This window comes from Nesoenas mayeri (genome assembly GCF_963082525.1).
Source record: "Nesoenas mayeri genome assembly, chromosome: 11".
Taxonomy (NCBI): Eukaryota; Metazoa; Chordata; class Aves; order Columbiformes; family Columbidae; genus Nesoenas; species Nesoenas mayeri.
Genome location: NC_137563.1, coordinates 10357560 through 10382515, shown reverse-complemented (window position 1 = coordinate 10382515; position 24956 = coordinate 10357560). Strand labels below are relative to the sequence as shown.

At 45.9% G+C, this 24956-nt stretch overlaps 2 protein-coding genes across 5 annotated transcripts; one reads left to right on the top strand and one right to left on the bottom strand.

Moving 5' to 3' along the window:
* Positions 1–722: 722 nt before the first annotated feature.
* SPG21 (SPG21 abhydrolase domain containing, maspardin) lies at positions 723–11534 on the top strand. Of its 4 annotated transcripts, XM_080350971.1 has the most exons (10): positions 723–819; positions 3740–3833; positions 6973–7134; positions 7959–8039; positions 8663–8808; positions 9329–9437; positions 9894–10001; positions 10546–10686; positions 10936–11054; positions 11150–11534. In XM_080350971.1, exons 2-10 carry the CDS (start codon positions 3771–3773, stop codon positions 11151–11153), a joined length of 933 nt encoding a protein of 310 aa, XP_080207097.1. In that variant the 5' UTR covers positions 723–819; positions 3740–3770; the 3' UTR covers positions 11154–11534. The 4 variants fall into 4 exon arrangements, with proteins under 4 accessions (XP_080207097.1, XP_080207094.1, XP_080207095.1 ...); XM_080350968.1 differs by lacking the exon at positions 723–819 and adding an exon at positions 963–989 and having other exon boundaries at positions 10936–11534; XM_080350969.1 differs by lacking the exon at positions 723–819 and adding an exon at positions 1778–1798 and having other exon boundaries at positions 10936–11534.
* Positions 11535–12525: 991 nt separating this feature from the next.
* On the bottom strand, positions 12526–24510 carry ANKDD1A (ankyrin repeat and death domain containing 1A; the record flags this gene model as incomplete). Its single annotated transcript, XM_080351414.1, has 15 exons — positions 12526–12587; positions 12786–12917; positions 13281–13482; positions 14528–14623; positions 15690–15788; positions 16722–16820; positions 17059–17157; positions 17510–17608; positions 18704–18802; positions 19133–19231; positions 20133–20237; positions 20714–20812; positions 21513–21611; positions 22244–22347; positions 24477–24510. 15 exons carry the CDS (start codon positions 24508–24510, stop codon positions 12526–12528), a joined length of 1527 nt encoding a protein of 508 aa, XP_080207540.1.
* Between the last annotated feature and the right edge of the window lie 446 nt (positions 24511–24956).

The following is a 24956-nucleotide window of genomic DNA, read 5'->3' as shown; positions in this document are numbered from 1 at the left end:
CAGGCAGGAAGAGCAGGTTGGGCTCAGGGACGAGCATCCACAGAAGTGGTTTTTTGCTTTGCAATTGCACTCTACGAAAGCAAGGAGGGATCTTATGAAAGGTGATTTAAATGCCAACTTCTGTATGTACAAAAGGCAGGCAGTTTAACTTACCTCCTACAACTCAGTTTTTGGCATAGCCTTGAATTTACCTTTTTAAAATGTATTTTGCTTCATGAACCATATTTTGTACTAGATGAACAAGTACTGCACAACACCCGGATCAAAGGAGCTGTATAAAGCCTACTACCTTAAAAGTAAGACGCCAGCTTGAGCATATGCCGTTTGACTCACTAGCGCTTTCACTGAAAGCACTCCTATATAAATATATAGCAGTGGCAAGTCACAGTGACGTCTGCGCCAAGAAGACCAGCGGCAGAGAGCGGAATAAAGCACCGCCAAAGAGCTGCCGTGTCCTTTTTCTTAAGCTTAAAATACATTATTTAAGAGACTGCTGCTTCTCGCCCGGCCGGATCCCCGACGCTCCCGCCTCAGGGGCGCTAATGGCGGCCGTGGCCCCTCACAGCCCGCCGACCAATCACCGCTCCGGCACGGGGGCACGTGACTTTCTGCCTCGGTAGCCATGGCGCCGGACTTGCTTACTTCCGCCTCGGCAGCCATGGCGGCCGCGCTCACTGGCTGCTCCGCCCTCCCTCCCTCATCACGTGGCCGGTGCGGGCACAGCACCCGGAAGTAGCGGCCGGCGGCGGGCGCTCCCGCTGGGCTGCGCCGGGGGAGGAGGCGGGGAAGGAGGTGGAGAGCCACGACCCCGCCGGCCCGGTGAGGAACGAGTAGCGGCAGGGGAAGACGGGGACGGGTCGGTCATCGCTGTGGTGGCAAGACTACCCGTCTTCGCGGAGCCCCGGACCGGGGAGGGGGCTCTGCGGGGCTGGGTAGGCCCTGAGGGCCTGGGGGTGTGGGAGCGCCGAGGTAACCGAGGAGGCCCTGAGGTAACTGGGGGTGGTCTCTCAGGCTCCGGGACAGCGTTACCGCTGGGTGAGGCTGTGCCCAAGGGGTTCGAGGGGTTATGAGGAGGTGTTGGGCTGGGGGGTGGGGGGAGATCGTTTAGGTTCCCGGGTGGGGTCATCACGACCCCTGAGGGGTTGGGGGAGCTTTGGACTCGGCCCTGTAGGGAGCCTAAAGCCCAGTCTTGCCTCATCTTGGGGGTTCACCTTTCCGGGGGGGCTGTCAGGCTGGGCTGAGGGTGCTGAGTGGGGTTTCGCCCCCATCTCCCTGCAAATTATGGATGGAGCAGGCTCTGGGGTCTCTGGGAACAGTGCAAGGGGAGAGGGGAAGGTACTGCTGCTATGTCCAAATCATCCATAACTCAACTTCCCTATTGCCTCTATTTGGCGTTTATAAAGCACCCACAGCCCCGGCATCTCCCCGACATCTCCTGGTGTTCACCCGCAGCTCTCGGTGCCGATGATGCTGATTCAGGTCTCCTGGCCTTGGGAGTGGGCGCTGCGTGGCCAGAGCAATGGGAGAGTGGCTGCGTGGGGGCTCCAAGAGACGATTCGTAGCTTGTCTGATCCCCTCTGGTAGAGGTTTCCTTGCTGGTGGCAGGATCAAATTCTTTCTAGATTCATAATGAGTGGAAAGTGCTACTTTGGTTTTACTGAAAATGAAACTCGGGTCTTTAGAGGCTGCGCCATAAACAGCATCAGGTTCTTTGTGATTTCTCTGTTTACAGTTCATGGTTCAGCTTTTCTGTGGTTGGCAGAGCATGTAGCTGTTGTTGACACAAATATTTGTGCGTGTAAGTTTAATGCTGCATTTCTGTGCCAAGGAAAAAAAAATTTCAGTAATAGGACATTGACGTCAGCCAAAAACTCTATAATCAAAGAAAAAATGCTTAGTCTTACTTTAGAAGACGAGTAATCCTTAGGAGTGGGGGTTACAGATGCACCTTTATAAGGAAGGGGCCAGGGGAAATCAGCAACTTGCTTCCATGCGTGGTGACAGTTGAACTGGGAAACTCAAAATTTAGATTGCTGACCCTTTATGGCAACTGGAATTAGGAGCAGACAGTCTCCCTCTGCCGTGCTTCTGTCCCTGCAGTGCCTGGCATAGCGAGGCCTTGACCGTGACTTGTGCTTCTTGGCCCTGCTGTAATATAATACTTGAAGAGGACGTGTTTTATGGCATTTGCTGTAATTTGTTATTTCTGCTGCAATTTTGTCACACTGTGGTTTGCTGAATAGCTTTTTGATAACCAGTTAATGCATGGGTTTAGGATGAAATTAGCAGACTAAATTGCTCTTTCCTTTCTCTAATGACCAGCTTTTAGTAACGCCTCTTTGTGCCTGCTCTGCCTTTTGGGCTGGTGGAATAGGTATTTTTTTACCTCCACTGTAATCTTCTGTGCTGCCAGACTGGGACAAAGAGCAGAATAGTTGGTGCAAGCACCAAAATGAAACCAGGCAAAATAGAAACAATGGCCATGCAGATGGATTTCTTACCTCTGACATCCTTGTTAGACATGAGAGGTGTATCCTCTGCTCTGTGGAGGATGTGTAGTGTCTTGCAATTGAGAAAGTACTTTCCCTTTTCAAATTCATGTTTTCTGTAGTTGGAAAATGGCAAACGAAGACTGAAAGATGAGGAAATTATAAATAACTGTTAATCCAGCTGTAATGCAATAAGCTGGTAAAACCTGCACACCGGCAGCTTTTGCAGGGAGAAATGAATTGGAATGACTCACAGAACATACCAAGGTCTTATTTGATGAAGAATTAAGGAACAAAGCCTATTGATTTATACTTGGCAACTGTGAAGTAACGAGCAAAAGTTTCTTTGTTTTATTATTGCTCAGTGCTGTGTGTGAAAGCATGAAAGTCATCTCCTGATGCAGTTGGCTTTCAGAGTAAAGCCATTGAGGCTGCAACCTTCAAAACTGTTTGATAACATCTGTTGTTTGAATGGGAACTAGTTGTCTCTTACTGCTTTAAAAAAAAGTTAAATCCAGAAGCTACTTTAGCATTAATTATAAATTGATGGAATATTATAAGACATTTTTGTTATAGATGATAGGACCTTCTGACTTCAGAGTGAATTAGTGGCATTCCTGTGTGGAGCCAACGTCATCCAGTTTGTTTGGTATTAACTGATGTTCTTCAAAGATGTCTTTGCTGACTCCTGACAAGAAATCAGCTTCTGGACTTTGCTGTAAATTAAGCCTCAGATCAGCTGATGTGCCCAATGCGCTTTGAGGCTCCTTTGGGTCAGTTATACCGAGATGGAAAAATTTGGTCTGAATACTTAGGGAGTAGATAAATGAAATAATATAAATCTATTGTGTGAATTACAGAGTGAATTGTGTGAATAGTTATTAAATATAATTTTGGAGTGCTTTATGCATTAAAAACAAACCAAAAATGTGCTTTAGCTTTTAAGCCCCTTACAGCCTGCAACACAGTTGTCTTTATAACTGTTACGTGGGAATGCTGATATAAAAGAATCATCATTTCATAATTTGATACAGTACAGCAATCAGGCAGCTGCCTCTTGGGAGAATAATTAAATGGTTCTTGATGAAAACTGAGGATAAGTAAACCTGGCGTGAGTCAGAGGTGGTACAATCAACTGATAAGAGCAAACTCAACCTGCAATTGCTTTATGTGTGCAGCACTGCTTTAGAGTTCTGCCTCCCGTAAAGCTGTTGGATCGATTTCTAACTTTGTCTCTCTCTCTGTTTCAGGCTGAGCTAAACTGAGTGTTTTATAAACATCATGGGAGAGATTAAAGTCTCTCCTGACTATAACTGGTTCAGAAGCACAGTTCCTCTTAAAAAGGTACGTACAGCTGTAATCGACTTGTGGGTGCAATTTCTCCTCTCATTTTGCAGTGGGGCAGACTGAGCTGGTTAATGCAGAACAGTTGTGGCTGTGCTGGTGACCTGGCTCATCTCCTGAGCTGTCATCTCACGTGTCATACGAGCACGTGAAAGAAGCATGTGAAAATAAAGAGCATGTTCAGAGGTCGCTTCTGCATGTGGTGTTGGGGAGCAGAAGTCATGAGCCACGATACTGAGCATCCCAATGCAGCTGCGCCTGAGGAGGAAACCCCGAGGAAATGGTGTGTGCTGGGGACTACGTGCGTGGCCTCCTGGAGCCACCTGTGTGCCCCACGCTGTGCCGAGACAGGACAGCTGGCTCGTGCTACCAGAGCCACCACTGCCATCCCCACCCCTGGGGCTGGAGCAGAACATCTGAAAGCAACTTCTTGGCAGTCGGGTTCCTGGGAATGGAAGTATGCCTTAACCACGGTGGAAAAAAACAGTTTCTTCCACTGCATGTCCTTTAGATATCATCTGATTCATCACACTGTCCAGCCACTTTCCTCTCTTGCTCAGATTTCTCGCCTTCCTTTCACTGAACACAGCACAGTGTTTGAGGTGTGCAGTGCTCCAGCTCTAAATGCCGAGCAGTGGAAGTGTCACTTGTGTCACTGTACAAGCTGAGCAGAGTCAGTCACCTGTCTGGCTTGGGAGTGGTTTCTAGTTTGTTTTTGGGCTCAGTGATGACTTCCAGCTGGTTCAGTTCCCTAATCTGTGTGGCTGCGTGGGTGGAACACAGGGATGTTGCTGGCAGCAGAGGCAAGAGCAGCATTACCTCTTTCAACAGCAAGTCGGTTGCTGTTAGGCCACTCAAAAGGAACTGTGTCCTCAAACCTAAGGAACAACACTTAAATGTGCCTAGTGTTCTTTTCTCTGAGCGATATAGAGCTTTCTCCAAGAAATTACCTTTATGGAAGAGCTGCAGGATTTTCCCTTTGGGGTTTCTCATTCATTTTTGCCAGTTTGTGTCTTCTGTAAATAGGACAGACACATTGCTATTGACTCTGCATCTTCTGCTGTCCAGTTGCTTTCTGTTTCTGGCCAGCACCAGATCTGCCGGGTCTATTCGTGCTGTTGCCTCCAGGCAGTGCCTCAGCAACGCCGGGAGGCAATAATTCAGTGGAAAGATGTGTGGGTGCTCTGAGGTGCTGCTTTATGGGGTGCAGTATGATAAATGAAAGGAGCTGCAGGTTGTGGTTACGATGGAAAGTGTTGCTGCTGCCGTGGGGACTGTGTGAGGCTGCAGGTCGCTGCCTTCAGCTGCTGCTGACTGCTCAGGATTTCATAAATGTGTAAACTGAAGCTGCTGGTGACCTTCAGACCAGGGAATACTTTACCCTCTTGAGAAATTCAGTCTACTTAAAAGTAAAATGATGCCGCAGCGATGAATGTGGGGTATGAAGAAGGTAGAAATAAACTAGTCCTGGTATCTGGAGAGAGAAGGAAAAAAACAGAAGGCACAATTTGGAGATGTCATTAATTTCTGAGGCAGTCTTTAGGAATACATTTGTTTGCATTTTCCCCCCAAAAGTATAGGAAAAAGACATGCAGTACAGAGGAAGGAACCAACCTTCGTCACTGCTGCTGAGCACTCATTACTGCTCTCAGAAACAGGTTGAGATGTTTCTTCTGACAGGAACAGGAAATACACAGCTCCATTGCCCTTCCTGCGCTTGTCAGATATAGGAAGTACAGCCCAGAAAATCTCATTTTGAAACTAAGTCTTTAGCTTTGCCTGTGAGCCTGTGTTTGCAAGCACCACTTGCTGCCTTTGCTAAGTCCACAGTATCACAGTATCACAGTATGTTCTGGATTGGAAGGGACCTCAAAAGATCATCTAGTCCAATCCCCCTGCTGGAGCAGGAACGCCTAAGTGAGGTTGCACAGGAAAGTCCATCCTAAACGCCTTCAGCAGGGGACACCCTGGCTCTGCTAAACTCAAGGGCAGTTCTGCACTTTGTTTCCATGCAGTGCAGATTTTACCCTGTATGTCAAGTTAGTTTTTCTGATTTCAAGGAATATACTTCACCTTTGGAAATATTCCTAAAGGGAAACTTTGTAGTAGCCACCAACAGCCACCCTGAATTCATCTCATGTTGCTGATGGAGTCACAGTTGAGAGCAGTGAGGCCTGGAGTTCTATGCAAAGGCTTTTGTAAAAGGTTTATTTTTAAATGGTTCCAGTGGTCTGCAATTGCTGGTATGCAATAACTTTTTTTTTTAATAGAAACTTCACAAAACAACAGTATCATGTGATTTCTCACATGCTCCCAGAGCCTGAAATACTGGCCTTATTAGATTTGTTAGTCAAGCAAATCTGATTTGTGATACAGTTTTCCTCTGATTCCCTGAGAAGCTTAACTACAGTGACAGAAAAGCAAATTGTGCTTATATATTGCTATTCAAAAAGCTACAAAACCTTGATATGGAGGAGACAGATTCCTGCTGTGTGATACATTCTTTGCCTAGAGGTTTGTGCTTGTTCATCTGGTGCAAGCTGCACACTTCGACTGGGTTGCAGAGTGTTGAAAGAGCATCCTGAATATACAAAACAGTTTGCTGGTAGAACAGGCCCTGTAAAAACAAGTCAGGCTACAGCATTGCTAGAAAAGAAGACCTTTACCGAATTCTTATATTTTTAAATGTTTTCAGCTTCTCCCCTGAGACAGGCACTGTGTGAGGAGCTACTCATTAAGGACAGAGAAGCTTGTCTGTGAACAATATCCGTCATGGCTCCTTTCCCAAGGATACTTGTCTGCATGTGGACTATCGCATAAACCAGATCCTTTGGGGCACAGCCTTACTGTTTCCGTGATTGATTTCTGTTTGAATTTTCAGATCTAGATGTACCATCGTTCTGACCTAAGTCCTTCAGAGCTGAAATCCAGAGCAAAGCACCACAAACTTCAGTAAACAACCTTAAAGAACAAAGCTATTGTGAAGAAGAGCAAAAGATGGGCTTGTTCAAAGGCATCTTGAATATTATTATATTTACTAGATGACAGAAATTTTGTAAAAGCAATCCTTCAAGCTGGCTGAAAAAGCTAATTTCAGTCTTGTGTGTTTCTTCTCCCCCCCGTCCTTCTCTTTTTCCAGATAATAGTAGATGATGACGACAGTAAAATCTGGTCACTCTATGATGCGGGACCTCGGAGCATTCGGTGCCCGCTCATATTTCTTCCTCCTGTCAGTGGAACTGCAGATGTGTTTTTCCAGCAAATTTTGGCGCTGACTGGATGGGGCTACAGAGTTATCGCTGTGAGTATTCCCCATTCTGTATTGAGGTTAGTGTACTAGTGCCTGTTGGATATTGAAAATCAGCTTCTTTGGGTTTCTTTGATGGGGGAATCCACCAAAAAAGCTGATTAGTCATATTCACGGGTATGTAGCATGCAGATCTAGGCTGAAATCTGTGTGCTCACAGAAGCATTTATCCAAAGCCTCGTGTGTACACATTATTAACTTCGTGGTCTGTTTTCTTCCTTGTGTGCCCTGGACACAAGGCTTTTTTTCCTCTGGCTGGATCTTTGTTAGCAGTGAGGCAAGTGCGTGGGTTAGTTCAGGGTTTCTGTGTTTGCCGTAGGGATGCTGGATAATGTGGTTCTTAGCCTGCCAAGCTCTAAGTGCTAAGTCGCTCCTTAAAATTCTTACAGTGTGCTCTTTCATGGCTGCTCAGCTCCTGGGGCTGAAACAACTGATTTTTACAACAATTTTTCTGCTAAACAGTCTGGCTTTAGGAGTGCTGCTCTGCCTCTTGCAGCAGTTAATGATTTCTGTACCTGTCAACTTTACATGCTCCAAAATCACCGAAGAATTGTTGCAGCCTCTCCTACCCGTGATTACAGACTGAAGCGATGCTGCATGTTCCCCAGCAAACTTGCTCTGCGGTGCTTTCGGCTGCATGTTTTGGTGCAAGCGAAGGGGAGGCGTTGGCACCCTCTGGCTGTAGGGACCTTGCTGGGGAGCGTGAGCTGCATGTTGCTGTCCTGACACCTTTAATGTGAGAACTGGTGTGACTTTAAAGTGGACAGCTGACAGGAACTGGTGAGAGACTGGCTTTTTCTAACTTTGTATGATTTTAGTTGCAGTATCCGGTGTACTGGGATCACCTCGAGTTCTGTGATGGGTTCAGAAAACTGTTAGACCACCTTCAGCTGGATAAAGTGAGTGCTCCGAGATGGGGAAATGGATGTATAATTGCAGTAAAAACCTAATGTTTGAAAGAGTCTTATTTAGGAGCAAGTGTATAAAAATATGTCTCAAAAACATAGCCTATAAGTAAAGAGGTTCTGTTGCAATTTTACTTTTGAAACAAGTTTATTTTTGATGGTGAATACCTTTGAAAATTGTCATGCTTAACCTAAATTCAGCTGCTGTTCTAGGCCCGTGAAACGGTAAGTGTTGGTTAACTAGTTTTTCATGAGATACTGTGGAAGTTGTCCTTCCTAACTCACGCTGTATGGAATATCACAATAATGTATCTTGGATTGGAGCAGCTATTGAAAACAAAGTGAAATGTTTGGGTTTTTTCTTAAGCTTGAGGAGCAAACAGAAATTTGAACTGTGACCTGGAAAGACTTCCTTTTTTTTCATATTTATCACATTTGCATCATGCATAAAGCCAGAGCTGAATAGAAGAGTTTGATTCTTTTTAAAAATGGGTTATGGGGACAAAGTAAAACTTGAATGACTCACTTTTGTAATGAAACGTTGTGCTTGGAGGTCACTTATTTCCCAAGTGTAACAAGGTCTGGTTTGGGTTTTTGTTTTTTTCCCCTTGAATTAGGTTCACCTTTTTGGAGCTTCTCTGGGAGGTTTTCTAGCTCAAAAATTTGCTGAATACACACACAAATCTCCCAGGGTTCAGTCTCTGATCCTGTGTAATGCGTTTAGTGACACTTCCATCTTCAATCAGACGTGGACAGCAAACAGGTAAGGAAGACTGAGACAAGAGATCGGACCCATGGCATTAATTTCTTGGGGATTAAATGTGCTGCTGATCTGGTTGGACACGCGTCTGACCTGTTTCTGGCCTGGGCGAAGGAGGTGTGGGATGGAATACTAGTGACTTCTAAAGCCACACTACGAGGAAAATTGAAATTTTCACAATTGGGAGTGTGGGATTTGACAGAGGAGTTATCCTGTCATCCCCTGTGGAATGTGGTCAGATTTAAGAACTCTGCCTGTTTTCTAGCGAAACCATTTAGAGTCAAAAAAGTGTTTTTCACCATGTTTAAAAGAACAGTTTTGCAATGTAAGACTAACAGCTTCCCTGAGCATGTCAAGCACCTCACTGCAAGGTTTTCCATCTCTGTGCTCTGGAAGCTTCTTCAGGATTTCATTTGATGTTAAAGTACCAAGTCAGCGCAAGGAAAGGGAGCGCTGACAACAAAGTGTCTTAATGTTGGAGTCCTGGGTGTTTGAAGCTTGTTCCATCTTGTTTCTGTTTCAGCTTTTGGCTGATGCCGGCTTTTATGCTGAAAAAAATTGTCCTGGGGAATTTTGCATCGGGTCCTCTGGATCCTGAAATGGCCGATGGGATCGACTTCATGGTGGACAGGGTAGGTGCTGCGTGTTCTGATGGCTGTGGTGTCATTTCAGCAGATTTAATTAAGTTATAGATATTTCTGCTGCTTTCTGCATTTACGTGCTCAGAAGGGAGGAGTAAGGAATGGATCCTTCGCAGGTGCCGAGCATCACAGCCCCAGCGATTTACCTGATGCTGTGACCATCTGCCTTGCAGTTCTGTTTATTATTTATGTCAGTCAGAAGAGAAATAGTGAAGAAACTGAGGTGGAAGAGAAGTGCTGGGATGCATCTGTAGGCCTTGCTCTGGAGGGCGAAGCGACTAAAGGAACATGTTATTAAACATTTATTTCATGCAGAGAAATATAATCGTCAGTGAAGGGCAGTCATGTTCCCTTTTAAAACTAACTTACCTATGGCTGTATTGTTAATATTACATTAATTCCCTGCAGGGAAATATGGTGTTAATTAGTGTTTTTCTTTACTGAAAGCTGGAGAGTCTGGGTCAGAGTGAGCTTGCTTCAAGACTTACCCTCAACTGCCAGAACTCCTACGTAGAACCTCATAAAATTCGAGACATCCCTGTAACCATTATGGATGTAAGTTAATCTCAATGTAATCCTTTTTATTTTATTTTTTTTTAAACAGTTTCCTGCCCTTTACAGGTGGGGCCTTGAATATTCTGTTCGCAGCTTCACAAATATTCGCAGTATATTTAGATAAGCCTTTTCCTTGAATTTGGTTCACATTCTCGGAGCTTTTCTGGGAGGCATTCTGGCTCAAAAATTTGCTGAATACACACAGATCTGAGTTCAGTCTCTGAACCTGTGTAATGCTTTTAGTGACACTTCATTCTTTAGTCAGACATGGACAGCGATATTTGCTTCATATTTATCTAAATCTTCTACTGACTGTGGCTCTTCTGTGTTAGATTTTGAATTGGATATTCTGTGCAATAACACAGCAGTATGTAAACATACCAGGGCATTAGATTTCTACCTGTTGATGCCTGATCTGTTTGCTTGTTTTCTGTTTCATTAACACTGTTCCACAGAGAAGCTGAGCTATTGCTTCAGAATCAGTCTGATTTAATAAGGACAATCCGACAAGATTCAGAACCAACTGCTGTGACTTGTTCCGTAGGTGTTTGACCAAAGCGCGCTTTCGACGGAGGCAAAAGAAGAAATGTATAAGCTTTATCCTAACGCCAGAAGAGCTCATCTCAAAACAGGAGGCAACTTCCCTTATCTCTGCAGGAGCGCTGAGGTCAACCTATATATTCAAGTGAGTCTCTGCCTCCTACAGCTCTGCTGGTTCTTGTTTCTGCTCACGCTGGGTCACTGATGGGGAAGGGGACAGGGAAGCACTCACCTTAATGGAGAGCTGGGTTTGGAGCTTTGGCTGTTGCCTCTTACTCTCATGCTCCAGAGCCATGATTTCATCCTCACAAAAATTATGCAGAAGGAATGATCCTCTTTTACCAAAACCTCATGCTTCTACACCTGTTTCAGTGTTGTTTTCCATGTCCAACAGATCCACTTGCTGCAGTTTCATGGTACCCGCTACGCGGCTATCGATCCCTCCATGGTCAGTGCGGAGGAGGTGGAAGTCCAGAAGATCAGTCTTCACAGCAGCAATGAGCAAGAAGAGCAGTAGGTTTTGGAGCACTGGTGGAAACGAGGAATTGGTTTGGTGGTCTTCCTGTGTATAATCAGCTGTTCCCACTCTGCCTTTTTCCCCGCACCAGCTGATGATCACTGTGTGATTCCAGCGGGATCAGTAAGTCAGTGAACGACCTGTGGACAGTCACCTCCAGTAGCAAATTTTGGATGGATCTGTTTAATTTTTAGTCTTGGAATTGAAGGAAGCATCTTTGAAGGCTGCAGTTTTAAAAACAAAGACATTTTTGCTACCAAAGTCTTCACTATCATGTTCTTAAGCAGAACAGTATTTCTTTTTATATTTTTCACTCAGCTGTATATATTGCCACATGCAGGTTGTATACTTATAAGCTGACATTTTTGTTGAATATTTGGTTGAAAAGATGTTTAGGTGCCAATGTTGCCATCACTTATTTGCTTCATATGTTGTGGTGTTAGTTTCTATTTGAAATAAAGCATTTGAATTTTTAACTTTCTTGCTGTTTAAAAATGTTTTTCAATAAAACTTTGATTTCAGCAAGTGTCTCTTGTTTCGACAAGAAAGTTACTTCTCCAGACATCTATAGAAATTAAGAAAACCAGCACATTCTGCTTGAATTCACCTCAAGCTTTAATTAAAAGGTTGCACTGGTTTAGCTTTAGGTAAGAATGATGTATTTTTTTAATAAAGAATGACTGACACATTAACTTGCAAGTTTAATGGTAAAATCAGGATTTATTGAAATAGAGACATTGTTTTCTCATTGAAACAAACACTGTAAAAATAAATATGAACGATCACATGACAAATTGGTACCTAAGAAAACCGTATGTCCTTGTCAGAGGTGGTGTAGATAACCAATGATTTACACTTTTCAAGCTGTAACCCAGGGAGTAAAGAAGCTGCCTATTTGATTTATAAACAGTACATGTACATTAATGTACATTTATAAGCAGTATATGGTAATGATCTTCTCTGAAACATTTTGTGAAGAGTCAAAACAGTAAAGATCCCAACCCTTAAGGTTCCAAAAGGACCAAGTGGTGACCTTGACTTTTTCTGAAATATTCACCCTTAGAGGAAAATTACAAACACATCTAAGACACAAGTGATAGACACCCCCAAAGAAAAAAAAAGGTAAGAACACTCCTGAAAACAAAGGCTTCCCCCCAATAACTTAAAAAACCCTGACAATTAAGAATTTATATACAAACCTGTGATGTAAACAAGTTACAGTAGTGTAGCATTTCCTGATGCAGTCTGACAAGTGATACTCACTCACTGAACTCATTACAGCACCCAGACCATACACAAGAGCTGATAAAAATCTCTAGAAAACTCCCTTTGTGTGAAGAGACATTTTGGACAATGAGCATTCACCGATTCCCTTGTTTCACACCAATTATGCTTTTTGTGACAAGAAGCCCTTCAGTTGCAGCTGCCTTCTGATGAGTAGCAGAGTGAGTGCTGCTCCTCCTGGCCTTACATCGCTGTACACTTCCTTGGAGAGGCAGAGTCCGCATTTGCTTTTTTCCTAATGCTTTCTGTAAAAGAGAGAATGTTCTGCTGCATGGAAAGTATAAAGCTGTGGCAGGATATGTTAATTTATCAAAATAAAAGAGAAAAAAATAACTTGTGATGGTGGCAAAGGGGCAGGGCAGGGTGGCTTTCAGCTTTTCCTGCATAACCAGAGAATTCAGGCAGTGCTTGCTGTGCATTATTTAAAAGAAGACAAGTATTACCTGCTAAATCTCTTCTTCCAATCCCCACGAGGCCTTCGTACAATCCCTTGATCGGATTTTCTCCTGCCGTGATCACGCCGTGGAGCCAGATAAGCAACATCCTGTGGCCGTGCTCCCGGTAGCTCTTAGTGCCTGGCAAGATCAAACCACAACTGAAATTCAGCTCTCAAAAGAAGAAAATAAAACCAGCAAGTTTCTTCTGTCCCACACAATAAGAACTGTAACAAGAATTTGAGGTCTGGCAAGCGCCTCAGCAGGAGTGAGCAATGAACCACTAACCCCCAGGTTTGGGTGCTTTACTCCTGGTCAAATTCCAGTGTGTAGGTAACTCCACACTCATTAGAAAAAGGATTTTTAACCTAATTTTGTTTCAAATAAGCCATCTGGTTCTCTTCATGCTTTGCTATTGCTGCAGACTTATCTTCTACAAACGCAGCCTGAGTAAAGGAAGGTAAACGCCCAGGCAGTGGTTTATACTTGGGCAGTGGTTTATACCTGTCCACTGTTGCTCAATGGCCCTGACATGGGCATCAGTGAATTTCCAGTAGTGTGCCAGCTTCTTCCATTCACCGGGTTTGAGGTATTTAGTAGCCAGTCTCCACATCACCGAGCGAATGTGCTGCGTCTCCAGCCTGTGATCTTGCTTAAAGGTCAAGCGCTTCGCCACCCAGGAGTCAGAATCGCTGTTCAGGTTGTCCTGCAAAGCCAGAACAGGGGTTCCAGTTGGGACCCGTTACTCATCCTCAGCTCTGCAGGCTGCTGTGCGTTCATCCCGCAAAAGCACTTTTTAAAAAAATTTTTTTAATTCTCGTTTCACTCTGCTCTAATCACCCATTAACGAACGCTGTTAATAGCAGCTTTGCTGCGGAAGCCCATGTGGATCGCAATTTGCATTTTTGCAGTGCCTTTCATCTGGAGCTTGGATGCAGAATCCTTGCTCCACTTTAATGTAGGCACATCGCCTCCTTTACACACCAAACTGCAAGCAGGCTACATGGCCCTAGGGCTGCACGGGAAGCCCACACAAGGGCCTGATACACACAGCGTTAATCCCAAAGCTGTGCCTGAGCCACAGGTGTATGCTCTCCTTTCTTTTCCCACTGTCTTTCCTGGTACGGGAGGATGCCCAAAGTCTCACAAAGACACGAGGTATGTGGTGTCTGGCTGTCCTTCCAGCATGCTCCCGGCTCAGCTTGGTTTGGGGTAGGCAGGGTTTCCCTGGGGGACTGGGCAATACTGGGAAACATGGGAGGAACAGCCCCAGCTGCAGGAAAGTTTGAGAAGGGAGCGGGTTGTGTGACTCCAACAAGAATTGCTCGCGAGAGGCATCTCCCACTATTGAAAACTCCCCACATCCCATTTGGTGACCTTGGGCCAAGCATTTTCCTGCTCAGGACTGCAGTTTCTCCTTCTGGGAAAAGGAACTAACCCTCTCCCGTTCCCTTCTCCGGGGCTTTGGGAACAGCTGCCAAAGAATCTTTGCAAACCCCTGTTCCCTTCAGCACAGTCTGGGCTTTTAACAACAAAGACTTTTTAAAATAAGGAAAGTCTTAAGAAGAGGGTGTTGGCACAGTGAGGACTTTTGTTTTTCTTAAGTAAGGTGATGAAAATAGAGGTCGGGCTGTCACAGGATGTCCTGTATTTCTTTCCCTTTTGACAGCTGGTGATGCGGAGTTTCCATGGAGAGCATAAAGCTACATCTGCCCTGGAAAGTGCAGAGGATGGTGCTGTAAGCTCCTCACCTTCTCCCATTTGTAAAACCGATCGGCTTTGATAATCATGTCTGCCACGTTGATGTGATTGCCTCGGGCAGCGACATCCAGAGATGTTTTTCCTTGCTGAAATCAGAAGGGGAAAAATGAGCTGGAAAAGACCTTGCATGCTTAGGAGGTACAACCTCCACACCCACCCCGCAGTCTGTAGCAGCAGCAGCACAGCCCATTGAGCAACACACCCAGCCGGGCTGAAGGACCCCTGTGCCCTTTAATTTGACAGGCTTGGCATACACATGATTAGAAATGGTCTCCTAGAAGCAGCACAGGCTGATGGGACTATAAAAACGTGAGTACGCTCCTTATGCAAACATGATTTTGGACTGGGCCAGGGGAGAATTTGTGTTTATATCTCAAAGCGTAGAGCAGAAAGGAACAAGATTTGCAAAGTGCATGAAGGAAAGCGAGCCAGCCCAGCCATGAGACACACCAGTGAGAACTGTCCCAGCTCAGGTGTGAGCAGAAATCCAGCTTCACACAGAACAGCGCGAATGTGTCCCCTGCGCTGGGTCTCACTGCGGTTCCACAGGCTGCTGGCAGGTGGCAAACACTCCCCGCAGCTGAAGGCTGTTTCAGCCACTACCTCCTTTAACCCCCTGCGAATGGCAGACACTGTTTTTAACTTCTGCCCAAGACCCCTTCAACATTTTCTGGGCATACACCACACTTCCAGGCTACACACAACTTGCCTGATTCCTTTAGAATTCCTTCTGTTACTTAATTAGAGGGCAAAAGCCCTGCACACCTGTGTCAGATCTGTATCAACCAGATACTTTTAACCTATTAAAACATGTGTGCTGTAATTCTTGAGGTATATTATTTATCATGATTCCAGAAGATCTTTGATATTAATGTGCATGATAGCACAAGTAGAAGGAACCAGAACTTTGAGAAGAAAACTTTGCTCATTGCGTAAACTGCTTTCTATCTTCCTAAGAACCAGTCACTTCTTTCATGAAAAACACATCAAAATAACCTACTCAGCAGTATTTCAAGGCCTTATCCCTGGAAATATCCAGATTTTAATATTCTTACTAGCCTTCCTTGAAAGCTATGAAAAACAACGGCAAAGACCATCCATATTTTCACTCCATACCCGCCCCGCACCTACTTAACCCACGGAGACATTTACCTTGTCTGTTTGCTTCAGATTAACTCCTGCAATGAGAATCATCTCGGCGATGTCCTGCCTGCCGTGCTCCGCAGCGATGTGCAGTGCGGTCTGCAGCCTCTGCAGGAGGGGGAGAGGACTGAAGTTCAGAGAGGGACAAGTGTGAGGCTGGAAGGACAGGACAGACCCACCCCAGGAGGAAGCGCTGTAAGAACATTGTCAGTTCCTCCCTCCTCTCCTCTCTGCCCCTTTTTAAACTCAGGGCCAAACCCCCTCCTACCTCAAACTGGAGCTGGGTTCCTCAGGCTGAGCAGAACTGGTCTGTCCCTGCCTCAACACTAGGAAACCTCCCTGGTAACATTTCAGTCTAAAGAAGGAACCTCTTCAGTTCCATAAAGCTCCCTAGGGTCACTTATAGGACTATATTGTTTCCTGTTATTTAAACAATTTCTGTAGGCAGTTTGGCCAAGGGAGGAAAGAACCTGGGCCAGCTCTTTGTTCCTGGGACACAGGGATGGGTTAATGCACATGGACTGTAAACTGTGTGCACCTTGGGACAGTCTCATGGCAACAACTAAAATTAAACACAAAACATGGCAATTTTATGGTGTCATCAGGAGAGAGCATCACTACAAGAATGAACATTAACTGAAACATAACAAAGAAGTTACACATTTGTTAGCAAATGTACACAAAATTACAATTTGGTGAGACAACCAGCTACCTCCAAGCTTGTCTCACATTCTCAGCTCCCCAAATATTTTGCAGAATATCTTCCCACCTGAAATTTCTCCCACCTGCTTCCAGCAGGGAGGAGAGAGCCTGACTATTCACAGGTCCCAGGGACATGGCACAGCCCATGTGTAGAATGTCATCCAGCAACTACCTCACTGCAACACTCAGAATCATTTTGCAGGTTTCACGTTTCTTAAGTTGGGCTTCCAGGTTTTCCTGATTTCAAACACTCCTCTTTAATCCTGTCCCCAGGGTGATCAAATCCCACCTGAAATGGGTTCACATTTCAAAGACAAAGAACAGGAGCCACAGTCTTACATTGTCGGGAATGTCAAGGTCACACTCTGCGTCAATGAAGAGCTTCACCATGGCTGGGAAGTTCTGCAGTACCGCAATGTGTGTCGCCGATGCGTTTTGCTGTGGAAAGAAGATCCTGACCTTAGGGTGAGCTTAGCTCATGGCACTAAAAGGACTACGTTGTGCCCAGCTTGTCTTAGAATAAGACTAGCTGCAAGTCTGGACTGGGGGTAGACTGGGGATAGTGGCGATACGCTGCAGCGGCACTGGTCCTTGCAGAGTTGCTTTGTGCTCTTGAACGTCTCCACAAACTGGCTTTGCCTTTTTGTACGTGATGAGAGGATTGTGCGGGACTTACATGATTAACAGCATTTGTGTGGATTCCGGCGTCCAGGAGGATCCTGGCGATCTCCTCATGGCCGTGCAGAGCTGTGTAATGAAGGCAGTTCATCTTCTTCTGCCAGGCACGTCAGAAGAGACGCGTGTTATTTGGGGCTGCTGCTCAGAGGTCGTGGTTGTTACAGACTATCCAGAGATCTCTCTGCTTCCCCCCTGCAAGAGCCCCATGCCCCTGCATGGACAAATTCACAGGGATTTGTCTCCACAGCCAAAGCAGTCCCAGGGCAGCTTCTCTCACCTCTTTTTACAAAGCCACATGTACTTTCCTCTGCCCTCCCTGCACCATTTCTGAAGCGCTGGACTCCACACGGGCTCGCCTGATAACGGGTGCCCTCTCTGTGAGGCCACAGGTGTGGGCAAAAAATCCACAAAGTTGTGTTTGGAAATGGAATCACCTCCACAGAGCTCACCTGGGTTTGGGCATTGACATCAGCACCTGCTTCCAAGAGCAACTTCACACAGTCGCTGTGACCCCCCTCAGCAGCCAGGTGCAGAGATGTAAGTCCTTCCTGGACAAGGCAAAAACAGGAGGCAAGGAATGACCAAGCCTCTACCTCACCTTTTGAATCCAAAACATGTTAAAACACCAATTCTAAGGGCCAGAGATCTCCAGTCAATTGTTAGGAAAATAAAGGGCACAATTATGTGCCACCAACATACCAGAGCACCGCTCTGTCCTTATGCCACTGCAAAGAGCTGGGCCACATTGTCTTTTCGCCCCTTCAGCCCATTAGCAAACAAAAAAAGATGTCACATGGACAACAAAAACAAACCATTTTCCTGGAGTAGCCCAGGAACAGTCATAGGCAGAACTGGAAACCTGCAGCACTCAACCAGTTTGTCCCTTCCAAGGGCTGCAACTCGTTTCTTTACAAGAAACCAGAGACACGCAGAATTCCTCAGTGATTTAATCTGGTTTTATTACTGCTCTTCGCACAAAGGGCAGCTCATCTGGGGAAGACAAATGCTACCAGAGTTACCACAGAAGGTGGTTCCCTCTTTCTTTCAGATCTTAATCACACTCAAATACACTTTTCAAAGGCATCAACCGAATAAGACTAAAAAAAAAACCCAACTGCTGATAAACTTAATTGGGAGTGTGCCCTGCCATAAATAACAGCACTACTAAGCCAATATTTGCTATCTAAACCATTAACTGTGTTCCAGCCACATCATTTTCCAAAGCAGGTCTGTCAAAGAGAGATCTCAAACAGAAGGCCCATATGTTCAGTGACTAAGTCAATACTATAAAGCATAGTGAAGTTTAGTTTAAAACACACTCAATATCCATTTAAGGTGCTGGAATGTGCAAGGGTCAGGGACAAAAAGGGAGATAAAATGGAGTGATAAGGTAAGGTGGTAGATACAGCAGGAAAAGGCAACGCTTTAGGATTGGATATTGGTCCAAGAAAGATGTTGCCTTTCATTGATATTCTGCAAGCGTGACCTCCCTTCACACATGTATGCTTTAGATAAAATCAGCTATCTGCTAGACCTTTCCAGTCAATACCAACTATTCAGCCTGAAGACTGTGGCAGGAGAGTATTTCTAGGGAGGGAAAAGGCAAAACTGATGTGTTTTTTATTTCATTTAAATGTACTTACAAAGTTCTTTTCATCAAGGTCCACTCCAACATCTATAATCTTCTGCAGCACAGAGCAGTGTCCGTTTTTAGCAGTTAAATGCAAGGCTGTATTTTCTTCCTGAAAGAAAACATCATACATAGATGTGTCACAGGACTGCATGTTCATACACTACAAGTGTATATCCACTACAAGAGTATATCCAGAGTGATTGAAAAAGAGGGTATAATTGGTAGCACAAGTCTCAAACAGACTTCTAACAGGTACAGCAGGGAGAGAAGAAACCTGGCGAATTTAAACTAGAACACAGGCCACCAGGCTCACTGCGTACCCTGTCTGAAAAGTCCTGGAGAAAAATCCAACATGGACTTGCCCACACAAGCCTGTTCCTTGACTTTCACATCCTCTAATACTTGGACTTAAACTCTCGAATGTGCTTTATGATGGTACCTTGTCTTTGGCACTGTGAGAACAACCCAGGCGAATCAGAAACTCCACCACCTCCAGCCGGCCATGCTCTGCAGCCAGATGAAATGCTGTCCTGTCCATCTTTGAAAGGAAACGTAAAGAAATACAGTCCAAGAAAGGTTCAGAAAGCACAAAGTTACATCATCTGCTGCAAGCAATATAATAATGCTTTATGTGATAACCCAGTTGCACAGCAAGCTTAGTGTCCACAGGGGTGAAAAGTGCTGCACTTCAAAAATACTTCTCTCACATTCTGCTGCTAACTTTTATTCTGCTTTACATTTGGGATGATTCTAACAGAACAAGGTGAGCAGAACTACATACTGGGACCAACAACTCCAAGCACTCCAAACACTGTAAAAGACATCATTTCAGTGTTTATTTCATATAAATAGAGGCTAATAAATAGTTTCCTAAAAGCAATTAAGGATTTAAAAAAAAAAAAAAAGGAATTAATACCTGAGATCCCAGTTATCAAGCGAGTCAGAAACCCTTTTGGGGAAAAGATAGATGTCTTGTTGCCTCATTTAACTCCCAAGCATCAGTGAGGATGACTCTAAGAACCGTGCCAGCTGGGGAGTGAAAAAAAAGTGTGCACCAGCTCCTCTGTGCTCCTACGCTGCCTCCAGGAACAGATCAGCTAATGCTGGAACATGCTGGGAGAGAGTTACCCTTGGTTATTGCCTACCTACAACACACCCTGGTGCATCACCTGCACAAGAGAAGGACACTGAAATTCCCGAATTCATTCCGCAATAGGTTACACTGGGAAGCCCTGGCTGCCGAAACTTGATCAGAGCCAGAATCTCCATCATCCCCTAAGCCCCCTGCACAGGAGGGCCAGACCTGTGTGGGACTCCCTTGATACTCCAGGAATCACATCTGACTCTGGGCCTCTTCCCAAGACCAAGGTAACATTCCTGCTAAGCTCAGCAGAGCAAGATCAGACTTTGTGAAGCAAGGCAGTGAAGAGCCTTCCTACATTGTCAGTCTTATCCACACACATGTCCTCCAGGTCCTCCATAACAAACTCCATCACCTGGACGTGTCCCCTCTGAGCTGCACAGTGGAGCAGGTTCCCGCCACTCTGGAGAGGAGATAAAGGACCTTTCATTTAACAAGTCCAAGATTGTGGGACAGTCTTTTGACAACCTGTTCCTGTTAGCAAAGACCCATTTGATGTCTCCCTCCACCTCTAGAGCTAAACTAGCTTATGCTGCAGACAGCAAGTTATGACTCTGAAATATTAGTGTTCCTTTTCCCAGCCAAGGTCTATTTTAAAATACATGGCCTGCCGATCCATTAAACCCATTTCTATAACACTTTCCACCTCAGCACTGTACAAATGTGAGTTGAGAAATCCTTGTACACCTCTATAGCTACCATTTTTAAACCTCTTTTAGGAATAAGCCTAAGATGACTTCGCCTGAGGTCACAGCATCAGGCAGAAGTGCAGATAACAGATGCTGTCATGCAGAGTCACCTTAGCTCACAGCTAAGCCTCTCTCTCCCCTGTCACTGTCTGGAGCTGCACAATGGACCCATGTAGGCAGAGTCTCTCACCCTGTTGACACAGTTGATCTTGGCTCCGGCATTGACAAGGATCTGCAGGACGCGGAGGTGGCCAAACCAGGCAGACAGGAGAAGTGCATTCATTCCAAACTGGGCAGGAGAAAAGAGAGATACTTAGAGCTAAACTGCAGCCACCACCTGCACTCTGGAGGGAAGCTGTCCCTCTACCTTCAATAAGCTGCCCAAATATTTTTGTTTCTTTCCTTGCTGTTGTTGTGGTTTTTGTTGGGTTTTGTTTGTTTGTTTGTGTTTTTTGTTTTGGTTTGTTCGTTTGTTTGTTTGTTTTTGGAGGGGAGGTTTTGTTGTTGTTATTTTTGGTGTTGTTTTTTTTTTTTCCCTCTTGTTTTTGCTTTTTTTTAACTCCACTTTGTCCAATTACTGTTATTCCTGCCACAGATGGTCTCAGCGGCTGAGCAGAGACCTGCCTCTTGGCTGCCATTTCCTAGTCAGTGGTGCCTATTACCCTGCTTGTTATGGGGGAAGAGAGAACTTGCTGGCTGTCCTCTTTCCCATAAATCCCAACACCATGACCAGAAGCAGCCAAGCATCCCCACGCTACAAAGAAAACCTCACAGATTCTACCAGCTGACTTCCCAGTCACTGCATGCAAGGAAAAGGCCAAAAGACAGAGCACAGACATATCTGAAAACAAGCCTTGCACTGCAATGCCTCCCGTCACCCACCCAGGGCTATGGCAAAGTCTGTAACTGCCAGCCCTGCACCCCATCCCCGGCATTCCCCCAACAGAGAACATGTTTGCAGGACATGTGAGTGAGATTCGCCTCCATACACTGTCTTCATCATCCAGTGGGATGTCATGGTCCAGCAGCAGTCGCACAGCATCCACGTTCCCCGCTCCTGCGGCCCAGTGCAGGGCAGTCCGGTCTGTCTGGAAGGGAAGGACGGACAGAGGGAAGGCTGATGTATGCAGAGTCCCAATTTCCCACACTGCGCAGGGGAAATTTCTTTGGACGGAGTCCTCTGTCTCTTTGCTCTCTTGTCAGGCAGACAGTGACCTCTTCTAGCCACCTTCTACTCAGAAACTGCAGGTATGGATTGCAATGACAGCACAGGAATGAGCAATATTGCTGACCGTGGACAGACAGATTGAAACAGTAGGGATGGACACAAGCACATATTTCCAGGAATGTACTGGTCAACAAGGGGAGATCTGCACCAGGAACTAAGTTAGTCCCACAGCCTTGGTGTACAGAGGTAGCAAAATCAAAGCCTTTTATTGCAACCATATGCACCTGGTACATGGGTTCCAGGGGGAACCATAACTTAGCGCCATTCCTCAGCCCTTATTACTTCTCGGTCTGGCCAGGATGACACTGCTGTGGGTCCCAGTGTGTTATGAAACTGCTCAGTTGCTACAGGCCCTGTTTAGCACTGGGCGGTGTATTTTAAAGCTTTGACCAATTGAGCAGCTAATGAAGAGAGTAGCGTTAAGGACCTGCAGTTCTGAAACACACCCTCAGCTCTTCCTGCAGCTTAGAGGTGGAAAAACCCAGGACTTACACTGGTTTTGGCTTTTATGTCGACCCCTCTCCTGATGAGCTCCTCCATCCTAGCTGTGTCATTACGTTTTGCCGCATTGTGAAACTCTTTCTCTGAATGGAGCACTGCAGCAGAGACAGAAGAACAGGCATTAAAACAGCACCAGCAAGGAGCAAAATAGAATCACAGAACAGTTTGGGTTGGAAGGGATCTTCAAAGATCATCCAGTCCAATCCCTGACACGAGCAGGGACATCTTCACCCAGCTCAGGTTGCTCAGACCCCCAGCCCCAACAAACCTCCCCTTCACCTCACCAGCCACTGTGGCTTCAAGGAAGGATGACTGCAGAAAGATTCTTCCAGCAAGAATCCCAGTCCTGCAGATGTTAGCATGTTTGTTGGATTCATCCTCTCCCATCTTCCCTTCCCTGAGTACCCCTGTGCCACATCAGGGCTCTTCCAGTCCTACCAGCTTCTCTTTTAATTCAGCATCTTTCTCTGTTCGCATGGACTCATTCCTGCCCCAAAACCTTTTGATCCATTAAAAGTGCCATCCTCCAAGACCCAGAGCCGGTGTGAACATGGGGGCAGATGACGCAGACCCTTTCCCCACCACTCCACTTAGATCCCGCTGCTCTGCAAGGGGCCTTTACCCACGGTCCTGCTCTCCCCTCCAGGCAACCCAAACCAGCCAAGCAGCACAAAACTGCGGGCCTGGCCTGGCATTAGTGCTGCGGCTCTTAACAGGCTGTGGCATTCTGCAACTAATTTACCACAACTGGCAGTATTTGTCCTGCACACTTAAGCACAATTTAAGGGCGTTTAGTCTCCATGCTGGGCCTTGCCCCACCAATTTTCTCCTTGATCGAGTCTGAGAGTAGCACAGGCTCAATGCAGCTTCGGTTAGTATCCACCAGGCACTAACCATGTACCATGCAAGAGGCACCAAAACATATCACTGTTGCCATTCCACCACGCTGAGGAGATAAACATGACATTTGCTGTCTGAATAACATTTCTCTCTGGAGAACACAGAAGAAATGTACCCTGACTATGGGCTCTTAGGGCAACAGAGGTAGCAGCTCCTCCTATCTTCAAACAAAAGCCTTTAGCCCAAGAAAAACACAACACAAGTCTTAATACCAAACAGGATCATCCAAGTGTGTTGGACCTGCTGCTCCAATGAAGGCAGCAGGATTTGGACACTGATTTCTACAGGAACAGGATTTTCTGTCCTGTATATTGAGACCCCGGTGAGGTGTGTTAGTGCGATTGCATTTCCACACCACATGGACCCTCCATTTGAGAGGAAACATCAGCAGAACTTGGGAAAAACCCGTGGAGTTGATGTTAACTATTAACCCCAATGGCTACACACATCCCACCTCCTCGCAAACGCTTATCTCCGTTCGGTGGAGTAAACCCTTTGTTTTCAGTTCAGCAAATGTTGCTGCCCCTGCTCTCCAGGTGACAGAAACGTGTTCTTGCACAAATCATCATTGTTCAGAGATCCCAAACCACCCCTTGACTTGTTTACTCTTTCCTCTACCTGTGAAGGTGCGATAACAAACCTGGTATTGCAACAGCTGCAGAAGCCTCAATTTGTTTAATTTCAACAAGGCAAAGGAAACAATTTACCGGGCAAAGCCAGCCTGGTAAATGTAAATGCATGCTCATTGTGGCATGCACCCATCCAACAGCAGCATTTCCGTGAATATTTAGCAGTTTTTTCTCCTCTTTCTAGCTCAGGTTCTGGGGTATTTTGTATCTTATGGTATTGAATATTACTTCAGTTATCCCAAACAGTGAGGAAAACAATTTAAGTGGTTTACCCTCAGTGCAATGCACAATCTTGAAGGCAGTTTATTATGCAATAGATTTTAAAAAGCAGCAAAGGAGATGAAAAGCATGCACAGAAACACATTAAAACTGTCTGCCGGGCTCTACTTGAGGCTGCAGGACACGAAGACAGCCCAGGACGGCGGGTGACCGGTCAATAAAGGGGGCAAAACCCTCAAGTCGGGGAGGGAGCGGGGTACTGTCGTTATTGCAGCAACTCAGGGTACAGGATGCCTTGGGGCTAAAGCAGTCTCGATTCCTGAATCTATCCGAACAGATTTTTATACGTCTCGCTATTCGTTAAAGCATGTCAGCCCTGCCGCGGAGCCCCCCACCCCGCTTCCCGGGGGGGCCGCGCCCGCCCTCTCCCGCCACACAAACCCGCGCTGGGGCAGCCCCGCTCCGTCCCCACTTACGGCTGTCGCCGTCCGGCGTGAGGTCGTCCCCCATGTCGCGGCCGCGAAGCCGCCCGAGGGCGGGCTGACAGGGGCGGCCCCGCCGCCTCACGGGCGGGCTGCTGCCGCCGCGCCGCCGCAGAACGCCTCTTTTCACTGTTATTCAATATAAAATAAATCCGGTTTCCAACAAACATGGTGTTTTCGGGATGAATTAAGGGGGGAAGTCCAACTACCGCCATTTCAGTGGGAGCCGCACAGCTGTTACTCAGCAGGTGCCGCCGGTTACCTCAGCGCGACTCTGCTGGGTGCTGCTACTGAGAGGCTGTGGGTGGTTTAATTCTGTTTCCAACCCGATTTAGGAGAAGAGGGATTTTTATTCTGTGGGCAACACGAGGTGGGTTGTTGGTTTGCTTTTGTTTGGTTTTTTTTCCTCTGAAAGCAGGGGTCAGGGTTTGGTGTTTCCAGGGGCGAGGCGCAGCCAAGGCTCCATGATCTCGA

Excerpts from the sequence above, each read along its gene's own strand:
- SPG21 (XM_080350971.1), top strand. The coding sequence starts at position 3,771 with ATGGGAGAGATTAAAGTCTCTCCTGACTATAACTGGTTCAGAAGCACA. Across the intron at positions 8,040-8,662 it reads ACCACCTTCAGCTGGATAAA|GTTCACCTTTTTGGAGCTTC; the intron begins GTGAGTGCTCCG and ends CCCTTGAATTAG. Across the intron at positions 9,438-9,893 it reads TCGACTTCATGGTGGACAGG|CTGGAGAGTCTGGGTCAGAG; the intron begins GTAGGTGCTGCG and ends CTTTACTGAAAG.